Raw genomic sequence first — 15,471 nt, 5'->3', positions numbered from 1 at the left:
CCTAAATGTGAGACATGAAACCATCAAAATCCTAGAGGAGAAAAACAGGCAACAACCTCTTTGACCTCAGCCACAGCAACTTCTTATTTGACATGTCTCCAAAGACAAGGGAAATAAAAGCAAAAAAGAACTATTGGGACATCATCAAGATAAAAAGCTTCTGCACAGCAAAGGAAACAATTAACAAAACCAAATGGCAACCAACAGAATGGGAGAAGATACTTGTAAATGACATATCAGATAAAAGGTTAGTATCCAAAATCTATAAAGAACTTACCAAACTCAACACCTGAAAAACAAATAAGCCAGGGAAGAAATGGGCAGAAGACATGAATAGACAATTTTCCAAAGAAGACATCCAGATGACTAACAGACACATGAAGAGATGCTCAACATCACCCATCATCAGGGAAATACAAATCAAAACCACATTGAGATACCGCCTCACACCAGAGTGGCTAAAATTAACTCAGGCAACAACAGATGTTGACGAGGATGTGGAGAAAGGGGAACCCTCTTGCACTGTTGGTGGGAATGCAAACTGGTGCAGCTACTCTGGAAAACAGTGTGGAGGTTCCTCAAAAATTTGAAAATAGAATTATCTTATGACCCAGCAATAGCACTATAGGAATTTATCCAAAGAGCTCAAATGTCCATCAGCTGATGAATGGATAAAGAAGATTGGTATACACATACACACATACATACATACAATGGAATATTACTCAGCAATGAAAAAGAATGAAATCTTACCATTTGCAACAATGTGGATGGAACTAGAGGTATTATGCTAAGTGAAATAAGTCAGTCAGAGAAAAGACATATCTATGTTTTCACTCATGTGGAATTTGAGCAACTTAATAGAAGACCCTGGGGGAAGGTAAGGGGGGAAAAGAAAAAAGAAAAAAAAAAAATATATATATATGTGTGTGTGTGTGTGTGTGTGTGTGTGTGTGTGTGTGTGTATAAAAGAAAGACCTATTGATTGAACAGTAATAATTATTGAGGCGCCTGGGTGGCTCAGTTGATTAAGCATCCGACTCTTGGTTTCAGCTCAGGTCATGATCTCCTGGTTCATGAGATCTGACAATGCAGAGCCTGCTTGGGATTCTCTCTCTCCCTCTCTCTCTCTGACCCTTTCCTGCATGTGTTCATGCATGCACATGCTCTCTTTCTCAACATAAACATTTGAAAAATGAAAATTATTATTCTATTAATAGAATAAGGAGGTAACTTTAAAATGACCCTGTTTATAAAAATGTAATGTATGGCAAGATAGGAAGTGTAAGACAGAAGAAAGGAAAAATTAATGGGTCGCCTGAGTGGCTCAGTCAGTTAAGCATACAACTTCGGCTCAGGTCATGATCTCATGGTTTGTGAGTTTGAGCCCTGCATCAGGCTCTGTGCTGACAGCTCCAAGCCTAGAGCCTGCTTCAAATTCTGGGTCTCCCTCTCTCCCTACCACCACCCTCAAAAATAAACATTAAAAAAATTTTTTTTTAGAAAGAAAAAATTGAGATTCATACATTAGTGAATACACTAAAATCAAAATTAAATAGGCAGAGCATAGAGGATTTTTAGGGCAGTGAAAATACTTTGTACATTACCATCATCAGGGATACATGTCATTTTATGTTTGTCTAAACCCATAGAATATACAACACCAACAGTGAACTATGGACTCTGCGTAATAATGATGTGTCAGTATAGCTTTATCAGTTGTAGTAAATGTACCACTCTGGTGGGGAATGTTGCTAATGGGAGAGGCTGTGCATGTGGGAGTGGGAGGTGTATGGAAAATCTCTGTTCCTTCCTCTCAGCTTTACTGTGAACGTAAAACTGCTCTTAAAAAAAAAAAAAGAAAGCCTTAATTAAAATAAAAAAATATAAAGCATTAAACTAGGGGGGGGAAGAAGGTAAAAAAATAAAATTGGTTATTAAAACTAAGGATAGGGAGAAGAGGAGAGATGGTTTTCTAAGCCCAGAAAAGTAAAGAAATTATAAAGGAAAATATTGATACCTTTATACTATTCTAAATAATAAAAGCATTATAGAGGTTTAAAACAGTCAAAATTAAAAGATAGACAATATGTCAGAAAATATCTTAGTAGCAAATATGAAAGAAATTGCTTTTTCACTAAGAATATTAAAATTCCCTTAGATATCTAGACTAAACGTAGGAATAATTCACTAATAAAATGCATAATAAATACACAGTGGCATATCTAACATCCTCTAAATCATAAGTATTAATTAAAACAAGTTTTTAATTCCCCCTACTATATCAGCAATAAAAAACTACAATACATATAACTGGATCATTAGTGAATTTGATATTTTCATGTATTTATAATGATATTTTAAGTTGGTGTATCCCTTTAGGGAGGATCTCTCATATATATATATATATATATATATATATATATATATATATATGTATATATATATATGTATAATATGTAATTATATATATATATATCAGGTACTTTAAAAAAGTACCTGATATATATATATCAGGTACTTTAAAAAAACTTCATTTTCTCTGATCAGGAAACAGTCTCAAGTATGTAAAAAAAGACAAATATATGAAGATACTGATCAGTGTTACTTATAATTAAAATGATTAGACAATTTATTATTCAAAGAGTGAAAGGCACTATTTATAGTTAGACAAGGGCAACAAGTATACAGCAGCATCATTATGGGCAAATTAGGATATAGGACTATATTATTTAGAACAGCCAAAACAAGATAATTTTTAAATGACCTTTAGTACCTAAGTACCGAATAACATCCCTCTCACGGGATGTTGTTCAGCTATTCCTATGGGAAAAAAATATGTGGGCCAAAAGATTTTAAATGGGCTATAAAATCCTATATATTATTAAAATTAAAATCAAGCATTTATAAAAACAAGGAAATATTTTTAATCATAATAGTTATTTTAAGTTTATTTTTATTTTCTTTTGAGAGAGAGAACAAGCAAGACAGGGGCAGAGAGAGAGGAAGAGAGAGAATCCCAAGCAGGCTCCATACTGTCAGTCCAGAGTCCCATGTGGGGCTCAGGCTCACAAACCACAAGATCATGACCTGAGCCGAAGTTGGGTGCTTAACTGACTGAGCCAACTGGGCGCCTCCATAATAGTTATTTAAGAGATGTGCGTGGTTTGAGTTCTCTCCATTGTTTAATTTTCCAGATTTCCTATAATGCATTTTAGAATATTTTTTTAAATGGGCTTCATAATACATTAGAATGATAATCATTACAGTTTTCCAGTCTGGTCCACCCTACTTATTTTATGTATGTGGATATTGACACACAGAAATGCTACAGGGCATGGCCAAAGTCAAAAGCCTCAGCTAGACATAGCTGGACGATGAAGAGTCTATACTCACACTGCCAGTGAGTGCCCTTGACCACTTCACCAAGCTGCCTTGAAGATGGCAGCAGTATGTCTTGCAACGTAACACTTGACTTTTATTTTTGGTATTTAAAATAATTTATTTGTCTCAGAAGTCAGGATAATTTCTGGTTGCCTTTAAAATTTGAAACTTTGGCAAAGAAGCTTATTGACTAGACTTATTTTTCTCTGGATCCCATAATTCTGGATGTGTCACTGATTTCAGTGCATATTTAAGGAAGAAACAAGAAATGTGGGTAGTACAAAGTAAGACACATTCTCAAGTTCAAAACAGATTGACTTTGGAATGTCACTGTCCTTGTATGTTCATTTCCTCTGTGCTTTGCCACCAACCGTTTCTCAGCACATAGTCCAGGAATCCAACTGGGTGTTGTTGAATTAAAATGTCCCAGAATCCCAATCCCACAAGTGACTCATTTTTAGGAAAGGTTAAGTGTACTTCTGAACAGTTGTCTGCTTTAAGTTGATTATTTTTTGATTAGGTAATCAGGGGGTGATAAGGCTTATTACTAGGAGCCCATATATACAGAAAACGTAGACCTCTCACAACATATAGTATTTGTTGTGTCCTTATCCTTTCACTCTGGGCTTCATATATGAGAACAAAGTTAACTTGTATATCTCTTGAGGTACATGCTAGGTTTTGGCTAATTTTGTGCTTCTAATGGTAATAATAGGGGTTAATTAACTTTTATTAATCAATGATGCCACCTGGTGGCCAGAAAGTACATTTTGTGGTGCCCGTGCACACTGCACCAACTTTTTTTTCTTTGTTATAAATAACCTTAGCAGCATTTGAAGCATTTTTATTAGTGAAATTTTTTTAAATGCCTAGTTTGGTTTGGCAAAAGTAGGAAAATCTTGGGATACTGTAAGTGTAACATGGCAAATTGAAATGACTATTCTGTTCTCATTGTTTCTAATGAAGCTCATGCAGATTACTAGGTTCTAAATGGTACGTAGTAAGAATTCCCTGTGACTAACACAAGCGTGTCTGTCTGGTCTCTGTTCTGGGGTTTCACCTGGGTCATAACAGTCACTAGGGCAGCTCGTGGTTTCAGTGCTCCTCCCATCTGACTCAGAGGCTGAACAGCCACATTCTTCTCATTTTGCAGTTAAGACACTGAGTGATTCTTAACCAAGGGGATTCATGGTCTGGTCTTCTTTGAAAAGGTAAAAAACTTGTCAAGATGATGTACTGCAACAAGGTGCCCCGAAAATATAGATGGATGGATGGATGGATCCATGAGAAAGTTGAATTTGGAAAATTGGATTTTGAAAGCTGAAATTTAAGGGTTTTTTTGTTTTGTTTTTTTAGTTGGCCAGGAAAGTAAACCTAACTCTATTCCATCCTTGGTTAAAAGCATGATTTTGCAGCATTCTAGTGGTGGGTTTTCTGCTCAGCCAGTTTGTGTATTTCCATTCTGTGCCTCAAGTTCAGATTGGTGGACAGCAGCTGAGCTTGAGTTCAGGGAAAGAAAATGCAACTCAAACTTATCAAGCTCAGCCCTGTGATTCGGAGGTCAGGATTTCCTAATACGGACATCTTCCAGTGAGCCCTCTTGGTTTAGAGAAATGTCTCTGTTTGTTTGGGTATACTTTTGTATTAAAGAACAAAAATTGAAGACAAAGTAGGAACTTGCCATGAATCTGATATTTAAATAAATCTGATTGCTTTTCCACACTCTTACACTAACTAGAGGTTCTAAGGGACATCACTTTTGATTAATGCGATAGCCCAGGTGTTGAGAAGATGTAAGAAGAAGAGTAGGTTTTTCTCCCCAGCCTTGTTACTCATAGGAAAGTTAAATATTTGGGCCCACTGAACAAAGCTTATAAATGGAATGCATTCTGAGTGGGGTCAGAGTGAGATTAATTTTTCGTCTCCAGGTGAGGCTAAGTGTAATGTGTAATAAGTGCATTTTGTTAGTTTTTGTGGGTTTTTTAAATCTGTTTGATTGGTACCATACTCTCCAACTTGTGTTCGGATTACTTTAAGAGCTAAATTGCTAGGGATGGTGCATAGAAGCTTAATGTCGTCATACACAGTATCTCACCATGGCTTATTGCCAGAGCTGGGTATTTATAGTATACATGTCTAAACTCATACGAGTTCTTGGATCACTGTTTCAAAGATGTACAGAGTTTCAGCAATTGGGTGTGTGTTTGTGTCAGCTATTGAATTAAAAAAGCTGACACTAACATCCAGGTTTCCCTTTGTGTCTTTGAGCATGACTTCATAAATCCATGAGATGAAATTAACCAGTTCTATAATGTTGCTGAATGGAGACTGATTCTGATAAAAATACATTCAGTCTCTTAATATGCCTTTCCTCTTTTTATTTTCTCAACTCCCACTGGCACTAGGAGTTGAAACAAAGGTTTCAGCCTTTACTGCCTTTTTCCTAAACATAATCCTGTCTTAAAAAAATTATTTATATTTTTATTCGTCAAGCATTTCTTGTCTCTGGTATTCAAAGACCCAGGCTAAGTACTATGAGGGATAGAAAGATGAATCAGATATGGCTCCTGCCCTCAAGGAGCTTTGAGTCTAATGAGAAAATGATAAAAGGCATAAAGTGAGTAACTACTGTGTAATACATTATTCAAAGGGAGAGAATATTTCTTTCAAATGGAAAGTTTGGTAAGAGAAGAGGAATTTAAGATGAACCTTGAAGAATGGGAGTAGAATTTTTATGTGCAGAGACAGAGAAAAGGATTCATAGAAGGGAACATTAGAGACAAAAGTATGGAGCCAGGGACCACATGGGAAGTATTCAAGCATTGTGCAGAATCAGACTTTGGTAAGGACAAAGGGCCTGTGTTAAGCAGTAGCAAGACAGAAAATCACAAAAGTCCATAGAGATCATGTAGTGGGGTGAATTTAAATTCCAGGGAACAGAATTTGTTTGGGGGGGGGGGTGGTTTGTATGTGTGGTTTTGTTTTTGTTTTGTTTTTTAAGAATTTGTTTTGAGAGATAATCGAAATCATCCAACATTTCTCAACAGAGATTGAAGTACCTTGAAATCCCATGACATCTGTTAGTGTTAAAGACTTATAAAATATAACCTATTGCCTTAATTTTTTTTTTCTGTATTATAAGAACTGTATACCCACATAGCTTATTTAAAAAACATCTTCATTTAGACCAGAGTTTCTCAACTACAACCCTATTGACATTTTGGCTTAGATAATTATTTATTGTGGGGCTGTCCAGTGCATTTGTAGGATATTTAGCATCCCTGGCCTCTAGTCACTAGATGCCAATGGAACCCCCTTTGCCCAGTTGTGACAATCAGAAATGTCTTCAGACATTTCCAAATGTCCCTTTGCAAGCAAACTCCACCCCCATTTGAGAACCACTGCTCTAGACATATGTAGTATTCCTCTGATGTTCTCTGCATTGTTAGACTCTCAGATTGACAAATCCCTTAGGTATTCAGTCTATTAATGCTTAGAATTTTGTGCTGGACACACAGCTGATTTGAGATTAAGGCATTTCATGTGTATTGGAGTAAAAGTGCTAAACTGGGCATCAGGAAACCTGGATTCTAGTCTTAGCTAGAGGTTGTAACTTCAGTGAAACCCTGTTACGTAACCTGATTCTTCATCTTGAAAATGATGGGTGTGGGGATGCCTGGGTGGTTCAGTCATTTAAGCGTCTCTTAGTTTCAGCTCAGGTCGTGGTCAAACGGCCATGAGATCGAGCCCCATGTAGTGGGGCACATTAGCACAGAGTCTGCTTGGGGTTCGTTCTCTCCCTCTCCCTCCCTCCCTCCCTCCCTCCCTCTCTCTCTCTCTCCCTCTCTCTCTTCCTCAAAATAAAATAAACATTAAAAAAAGAAAAGAAAATGACCAGTGTGGCCCCTGATTTTCTAGCTCTGAGCCTGTGTTCTAATTTCAAATGCATCTTGGGGCTTTATTCTTTCACATTTTTAGGAAGTTAGTGCACATTGGGGCACCTGGGTGGCTCAGTCAGTTGAGCAACCAACTTCGGCTCAGGTCATGATCTCACGGTTTGTGAGTTCAAGCCCCGCGTCGGGCTCTGTGCTGACAGCTGAGAGCCTGGAGCCTGCTTCTGATTCTGTCTCCCTCTCTCTCTGCCCCTCCCCCACACGTGCTCTGTCTCTCTCTGTCTCAGAAATAAATAAACATTAAAAAACAATTTTTTTTAAAGTTAGTGCACATTGAACTAGCACATATATTAACCAACAAAACTGACTAAAGTATTGAATAAGAAAGATGAAATGCTTTTTTCCTTAGTGCTTTATTTTACTAAATACTATAATCCTTTTCCTTTTCTAGATTATTTGAAAAATCTTCTAGAGGACTCTGGAGATTTCAGAGACACTCAAGGTAAATAACTTTTGTGGTATTATATGTTGTAGAAGTTCTTATATTATAGCTGGCCACAGAAGCTGGCATCCTGAGAGAGGACCCCGCATGTTCTAGAATGAGGAAGGTTCCTTCTATGCTCAGTCACTCTGTGCCAGTGGAAAATTCACCTTCTGTAGATGTGTCTGTTGCTTTGAAAAGCCTGTCCTTTCAGGCTTTAAAATCATGATTCTGTGAAGTGATCAACTACACAAATCAGGGATAAATTCTAAAATAGCATATTCTGGGACTGCTTGATGCTGGGCAATTGCCTTACCACCCTTCTACCCCTCACCCCTAGTAGCACTTAAAGGAAAACTTCCATTACAATACAAGGGACTCATTGATATTCACAGATTAATCCACAGTGTGTGTGTGTGTGTGTGTGTGTGTGTGTGTGTGTGTGTGTGTGTTTCTCTCTTACACATACACACACACACACAAGGATTAATTCTGTTCCGGATACTGGTGTTTCTATTTATCCCCAAAGTACTCTTTCAAATGCCATAGGTATATCCCTGGCTCTAATCTGAAGTCCATGTCCATACTCCATTAATTTTATGAATTCTGATTATAATTCTTAAACATCCTTTACATTTTCAGATTACAAAGCTGGATAGGTTTTTATCCCATTTTGTGGAGATTCTTACTCATTCTCTTAATCATTTTACTTCTTCTAATCTAACATCTTCTCTTTGCAAGTGTTTTGCTTTTAAAGGTGCTTTTAAAAAAAAAAAAGGGCAAAGTTTGGAGTGGAGTATATGGTGTGCTTCTTGTCTTAGGTGAACATGTAATCTAGTTGAAGAGAAAAGTCCGTAATACCCATCAGATAAAGAACAAAACAGATAGCTTTAAAGTAAGGATGTGGGACGCCTGGGTGGCTCAGTCAGTTGAGCGTCCAGCTTCGGCTCAGGTCATGATATCATGGTTTGTGGGTTCAAGCCCCGCATCAGGCTCTGTGCTGACAGCTCGGAGCCTGGAGCCTGCTTCGAATTCTGTGTGTCTCCCTCTCTCTCTGCTCCTCCCCCACTCACACACTCTCTCTCTCTCTCTCTCAAAAATAAAGATTAAAAAAATTTAAAGTAAGGATGCAGTGAGCAGTACAGAATCATTTCAAAGAGTGGGGAAGATGCAAAGATTGAAGAGGCAGTGCTTTGCTTAGAAGTGGGGCTGGAGATGAGTTGAAGGGTGGATGAGAGGGAGAGCAGGCATTCCAGACCAGAGTCTGGCTCGTGAAGATGAAAATTTTAGCCACAACTTAGTGACTAGGGCCTCAAAACATCTCTCCCAGGGCTCCTGCCTTCAAGGAAAGTGAGTTATTAGCTCCATTTTCCAGATAAAACAAATATAGCACCAGAGATGAAGGAGCTTGCTTAAAGGAAATTACACCCTTCAGCAAAGACATAGGTTCAAAGAAGCAGTGAACAGTGAAGTACACTGTGTGGCCAGAAGCATGGCAGTAAAACAGTGAAAAGTTGTAGATGAGATTGACCAAGAGGTGAGAGAAAATGAGACAAATATGCCTTTGGAAGGCTGGCAGAAAAGTTAAAGGGATCCCTAAAGGGGTGACATGGGGAAAGTAGAATTGCAAAATGGATAGGAGAAGGTAGAGCTTGGAGGCCTGGTGACCAAATAGCAGCTGTTTTATCATTGTATCCACTTGTTAAATCCTAAACCTTTTCTCCCTGCGCACCGGGAATTCACATGGGCCAGAAGGAAGGGAATGTGTCCAGGATCACTCTTGAATATCTGCTGTGCTGAGTGTCATGTGCAGTAAATTCTGATAAATGCCTGGGGTATCTATAAGGAAGTACTGTTTTTCTTTGATAATGGTGATAATAATACATGTTTGAAGAATGTAGAACCCTCTAAGGCTAATACCAGAAAGAGAATCTATTGGTAGGTTACAGTAATGGGACCAAAAAAACCTCAACCTCTTGCCAGAAATTGATCTTTTCTTTTTTTCTTTTTTTTTTTCTTTTTTATAGTTCTTTTGTTGATGATTATTGCCACTACCACACCAGCCTCAGGGGGACATACTTCCCTCTCTAATACTCTACCAGTTTTGTATTACATTAAGTGAAATAAGTCATACAGAGGAAGACAGATACCATATGTTTTCACTCTTATGTGGATCCTGAGAAACTTAACAGAAGACCATGGGGGAGGGGAAGGGGGAAAAAAAAGTTAGAGAGGGAGGCAAACCATAAGAGACTCTTAAAAACTGAGAATAAACTGAGGGTTGATGGGGGGTGGGAGGGAGGGGAAAGTGGGTGATGGGCACTGAGGAGGGCACCTGTTGGGATGAGCACTGGGTGTTGTATGGAAACCAATTTGACGATAAATTTCATATTAAAAGAAACAAAAAAAAAAATAAAATAAATAATACTCTACCATTTTTTCTCTGTAGGAGTGCTACTGTCATTTCGGATAATCTTCTTTATATGAACTTGTAATTAGTCTTGCAAGATGCTTAGCATCCCTGGCTCTTACCCACTAAAGGCCAGTGGATCTTCCCAGTCACTGTGACAACCAAAAATTGTCTTTCCATATGTCCCCATGTCTGTAGGGAAGCGTTACTGTCTTAAGAACAACTATAGCCCAAAAGGAGACAAAGTGCAGACTTTCCCCTTTATATCTAGTTATGAAGATGACAAGACTAGAGCATTCAAAAACACTTTGTTAAAGGCGAGGGGTTAATAAGAATAAACACAGATAAATTACTCAGCTCACAAAATGGTACATGTAATTTCCTAAAGCCTCACATGCTTCTTTGTAGTATTTCTTTCCCCTTGGGATCAGACCAAGAGAAGGCAGCGAAGCCCTGACCCTCTTAAATCGTTACTTTTCATAGTTCTGGTTTCCTGTCCCCTGTGCCACGGTACTTCTCTCCCAAGGCACTTTATACTGGAATGGTCTTTAACTTCCAGGTGAAATCCTTTCCTTATCCTTGTAAACATTCAATAGGGTAATCAAATCTTAGCACAAAGCAACCCTGACATTTATACTATTGACACATATAGCCTATAATGTCTCATTAGAGTATTGGGCTCATTTTTCTTCACGAGTACTGTTTTTCCTTGGTATTGCCCTCATCAGACCCAAGCTCCTCCAGGGGTTGCTGCTATAAACTTGCTATCTGGCCCTCTGGAATTGCTTAATGTTGCCATTCATTGGAATAACCTGATGTCCCTTCTGTTCCTATACATTTTAGATGCCCTTGCTGTTGTTATTGAGGTAGCCAATCACGCCAATGACATCATGAAGCAAGGGGTAAGTATCTTGATGTCAGTGGCTGTTATACTATTGAACCTAAAAGCCCAGGCCTTCATATGCTATACATTCTCTTTCTGTAGGACAACTTTCAGAAACTTATGCAAATTCAATACAGCTTAAATGGACACCATGAAATAGTGCAACCTGGACGGGTAAGTGTTTTTAGACTGCCTTTTGCAAACTTAATACAATGTATTTAGACACTGTTTGTAGCTATTTTTCATTTCAGTTACGAAAATAGGTTTATTTGTTGTTGTTACTCTTCACTGACTCAATCTGGATCAACCAAGCTCATTCTATCCATTCAAAACATTCATGATTTAAGTCACTGTGACAAGAAGTTCAATTCAATTAGGAGAAAGGCAAGGAACCCCACAGAGTATCTGATTAAATAGGATCATTTTATTGTGTAATACTAACTGACCTCACACAGCTTTAAAGACAATTTCATTTAAAATCTTTAAGAGGGGAGGGAGAAAATTGGTATTTTGGTGCTCCTCATAGAGCACAACAGTGGCATAGGAAATGAGTTCAGGAAAATTACAAAGTGCAATTGTCAGGATGTTGGCTATGCCTTAGGATCAAGTACACGCTCAGTCAGTTACATTTCAGACCACATAGTACCCCTGGGACCAATACTGGATTTATGAAACTCTGCTGGCTTGTCCAGTTCCTTAAGCAGCTTAAAAAGAAACCATAACTGTAAAAAGTGACATGGCAACTATGTCCACCCAGCCCTGTTCCCCCCAAAAAAAATTCGGGGTAAAGAAAGTTGAAAAACAAATTAGATATTTATCATAATTGTGTTATGATGGTGGGATTAAATGCATATTTGTTTGGATGAATCAGGTTTTTCTGAAAGAGGGAACTCTGATGAAGCTGTCTCGGAAAGTCATGCAGCCCCGAGTGTTTTTCCTGGTAAGTGGCCATGTGTGTTTCTGATGAGCCGGAGGAAGGGATACTCGCCTAATGGAAGGAGACATTTGTACATGACAGATAAGCTTAACACATTCATATAGCTTTAGTGGGATTTTTGACTGACTGTCTTGCTTTTGCATTTCAAATGTAGGAAACAAAGTCTTTTGTGATGCATGCATAATCAGAAATTATTTCCTTTTTGAATTTAGTTTATGTCTTTCTAATGTGGAAAAATTGATTCAATCAATTATTTAGTCAGATTGCAATACTTTAGTGGGATTTAGAATTCAGAAAATATTGTATCTGTTACAGAACTTGGAAAGAGTACATTTTCTAGAAAATGCCTTTTTTCTATTTTTCTTTTTTCGTTCTGAAATTCTTTTTTTAATCTTTTTTTTTTTTAATTTTTTTTTTTAACGTTTATTTATTTTTGAGACAGAGAGAGACAGAGTATGAACGGGGTAGGGGCAGAGAGAGAGGGAGACACAGAATCGGAAGCAGGCTCCAGGCTCTGAGCCATCAGCCCAGAGCCCGACACGGGGCTCAAACTCATGGACCGCGAGATCGTGACCTGAGCTGAAGTCGGATGCTTAACCGACTGAGCCACCCAGGTGCCCCCTAAAATTCTTTTTTAATGTTTATTATTTATTTTTGAGAGAGAGACAGAGTGCGAGTGGGGGAGGGGCAGAGAAAGAGGGAGACAGAATCCACAGCAAGCTCCCAGCTTGCAGAGCGCGATGTGGGGCTCAAGCCCACAGACCATGAGATTATGACCTGAGCTGAAGTTGGACACTCAACCTGCTGAGCCACCAAGCGCCCCACCTTTTTTCTTTTTTTTATGTTTATTTATTTTAGAGAGTGAGTGAGCAGGAGAGAGGCAGAGAAAATCCTAAGCGGGCTCTGTGCTGAGAGCAGACAATCCAATGCCAGGCTTGAACTCACAAACCGTGAGATCATGACCTGAGCCAAAGTCAGATGTTTAACCTACTGAGCCACCCAGGTGCCCCAAAATTGTCTTTTTTTTTTTTTTTTTTTTTTTTTTTTTAGTGTTTATTTATTTTTGAGAGAGATGGAGACAGGATGGGAGTGGGTTAGGGGCAGAGTGAGAGGGAGACACAGAATCTGAAGCAGGCTCCAGGCTCCAAGCCGGAGCCCGATGCGGGCCTCAAACCCACAAGCTGTGAGATCACGACCTGAGCTGAAGTCGGATGGTCAGCCAACTGAGCCACCCAGACACCCCCGAAATTGTATTTTAATAATAATAATTTTAATAAAGCATTCTGGGTGGTTATAGTTTATATAAGCATGCTTATGTGTTTTATTCAAAGAGCTTTTAATTAAAAAGTAGTGTTTTCTTTTTTATTTCAGTGTCTTGCCAATGTCTCTGTAGCTGAAATTTGTTTCTTTACTTGACCCTGTAAAATATTTCTGCTTTCAGTTTAATGATGCCCTGTTGTATACAACACCGGTGCAGTCTGGGATGTATAAACTGAACAACATGCTCTCATTGGCTGGAATGAAGGTCTGTGCGTCTGTTAGAAGATACTTCTTTTCTTAACCCAAGTATATTTAGAGAAGAAGCCCTAAGACAATCATCTTTTTCACATCCTTAATTTTTCTCTCTCCCTGTGTTACTGTTTATATGTTCATTTATTCATTTATGTAGTCATTTGTTCACTCACACATTAATTTATTCATAAGGTATTTATTGAGAACTACTATAAACATGGTAATAAGTTTGGTGAAAAATACAAAGATGAAGTGAATCATGATTTTTGTCTCTGCCTCACCCAGAGGTGAGATAATACACTATACATAAATACCTATAAGGGTACAAATAACCAATGAAGGCATAATTAAAATATGGGGAGTTCAGAAAATAAAGAATGTGCAACTTTCGATGGGACTCAGTGGAGGAATTTGTGGCAACTAGGAAACAGAGAAGAAGTCTTTGGAGGAAGAACCACGAGCCTTAAACAGTAGGTCACGTATGGCCATACTGAGATGTGGAGAAGGCATTCCAGGTAGAGGCGAGTAGTGTGAGCCAAGGCCTGAAGGTGGGAAAGTTGGGCCTATGCATATGCAGGTATCTAACTCTGTCTGGTGCACAGAGTAGATGAGGGACAGCAGGGGGAGATAAAGCTGGGTATGAGGGTTGGTGGTGGATGACTGCACCAAGAGCACTGAGCAACTTTAGCTATGCTTCAGAGATGAGATTTGCAGTAGGATGAGTTTGCTCAAATTGTCTTGCTTTCTTTCAGGTCAGAAAACCTACCCAAGAAGCATATCAGAATGAACTAAAGATTGAAAGTGTAGAACGTTCCTTTATCCTTTCAGCCAGGTAAAATTTTAAAACATGTATACATGAACATCTGCTGGTGTTATAGAGTCATACATCTCCAACAGCTTTGACATTTAGGTTAACTACTAGGCTTATTTCTTTTTCTTTTTCTTCCCTAAAACCATGCAGTTTACTCTTGGTTTATCATGTAGATAAAATGTCTGAGGGCAGAAAACATGAATAGACACTTCTCTAAAGAAGACATCCGGATGGCCAACAGGCACATGAAAAGATGTTCAACGTCGCTCCTTATCAGGGAAATACAAATCAAAACCACACTCAGATATCACCTCACGCCAGTCAGAGTGGCCAAAATGAACAAATCAGGAGACTATAGATGCTGGAGAGGATGTGGAGAAACGGGAACCCTCTTGCACTGTTGGTGGGAATGCAAATTGGTGCGGCCGCTCTGGAAAGCAGTGTGGAGGTTCCTCAGAAAATTAAAAATAGACCTACCCTATGACCCAGCAATAGCACTGCTAGGAATTTATCCAAGGGATACAGGAGTACTGATGCATAGGGGCACTTGTACCCCAATGTTTATAGCAGGACTCTCAACAACAGCCAAATTATGGAAAGAGCCTAAATGGCCATCAACTGATGAATGGATAAAGAAATTGTGGTTTATATACACAATGGAATACTACGTGGCAATGAGAAAAAATGAAATATGGCCTTTTGTAGCAACGTGGATGGAACTGGAGAGTGTGATGCTAAGTGAAATAAGCCATACAGAGAAAGACAGATACCATATGGTTTCACTCTTATGTGGATCCTGAGAAACGTAACAGAAACCCATGGGGGAGGGGAAGGAAAAAAAAAAAAAAAAAAGAGGTTAGAGTGGGAGAGAGCCAAAGCATAAGAGACTGTTAAAAACTGAGAACAAACTGAGGGTTGATGGGGGGTGGGAGGGAGGGGAGGGTGGGTGATGGGTATTGAGGAGGGCACCTTTTGGGATGAGCACTGGGTGTTGTATGGAAACCAATTTGACAGTAAATTTCATATATTAAATAAATAAATAAATAAATAAATAAATAAATAAATAAAAATGTCTGAGAGGTGATCTAATAATGTGTTAGAAGCACAAAGATAAAAATGTTCCTATGAAAAGAATAATAATGCTGAAAGTGCCTTACTAA

General features: G+C 38.5%; 1 protein-coding gene across 2 annotated transcripts in view; it reads left to right on the top strand.

The window, feature by feature from the left end:
* Positions 1–15,471, top strand: part of FGD6 (FYVE, RhoGEF and PH domain containing 6) — a 116,684-nt gene that overhangs the window by 81,177 nt on the left and 20,036 nt on the right. For both annotated transcript variants that reach the window (XM_078449604.2, XM_078449605.2), the window contains exons 9-14: positions 7,729–7,779; positions 11,012–11,070; positions 11,154–11,225; positions 11,923–11,991; positions 13,430–13,513; positions 14,253–14,332. In XM_078449604.2, the coding sequence (XP_078305730.2) occupies positions 7,729–7,779; positions 11,012–11,070; positions 11,154–11,225; positions 11,923–11,991; positions 13,430–13,513; positions 14,253–14,332 (415 nt within the window). The remainder of the gene's footprint in view (positions 1–7,728; positions 7,780–11,011; positions 11,071–11,153; positions 11,226–11,922; positions 11,992–13,429; positions 13,514–14,252; positions 14,333–15,471) is intronic.

The sequence above is a fragment of the Panthera onca genome, chromosome B4 (genome assembly GCF_046562875.1).
Source record: "Panthera onca isolate mPanOnc1 chromosome B4, mPanOnc1 haplotype 2, whole genome shotgun sequence".
Lineage (NCBI taxonomy): Eukaryota > Metazoa > Chordata > Mammalia > Carnivora > Felidae > Panthera > Panthera onca.
Note: the sequence above shows the minus strand (reverse complement) of the source record. Positions and strands in the feature narration are given on the sequence as shown.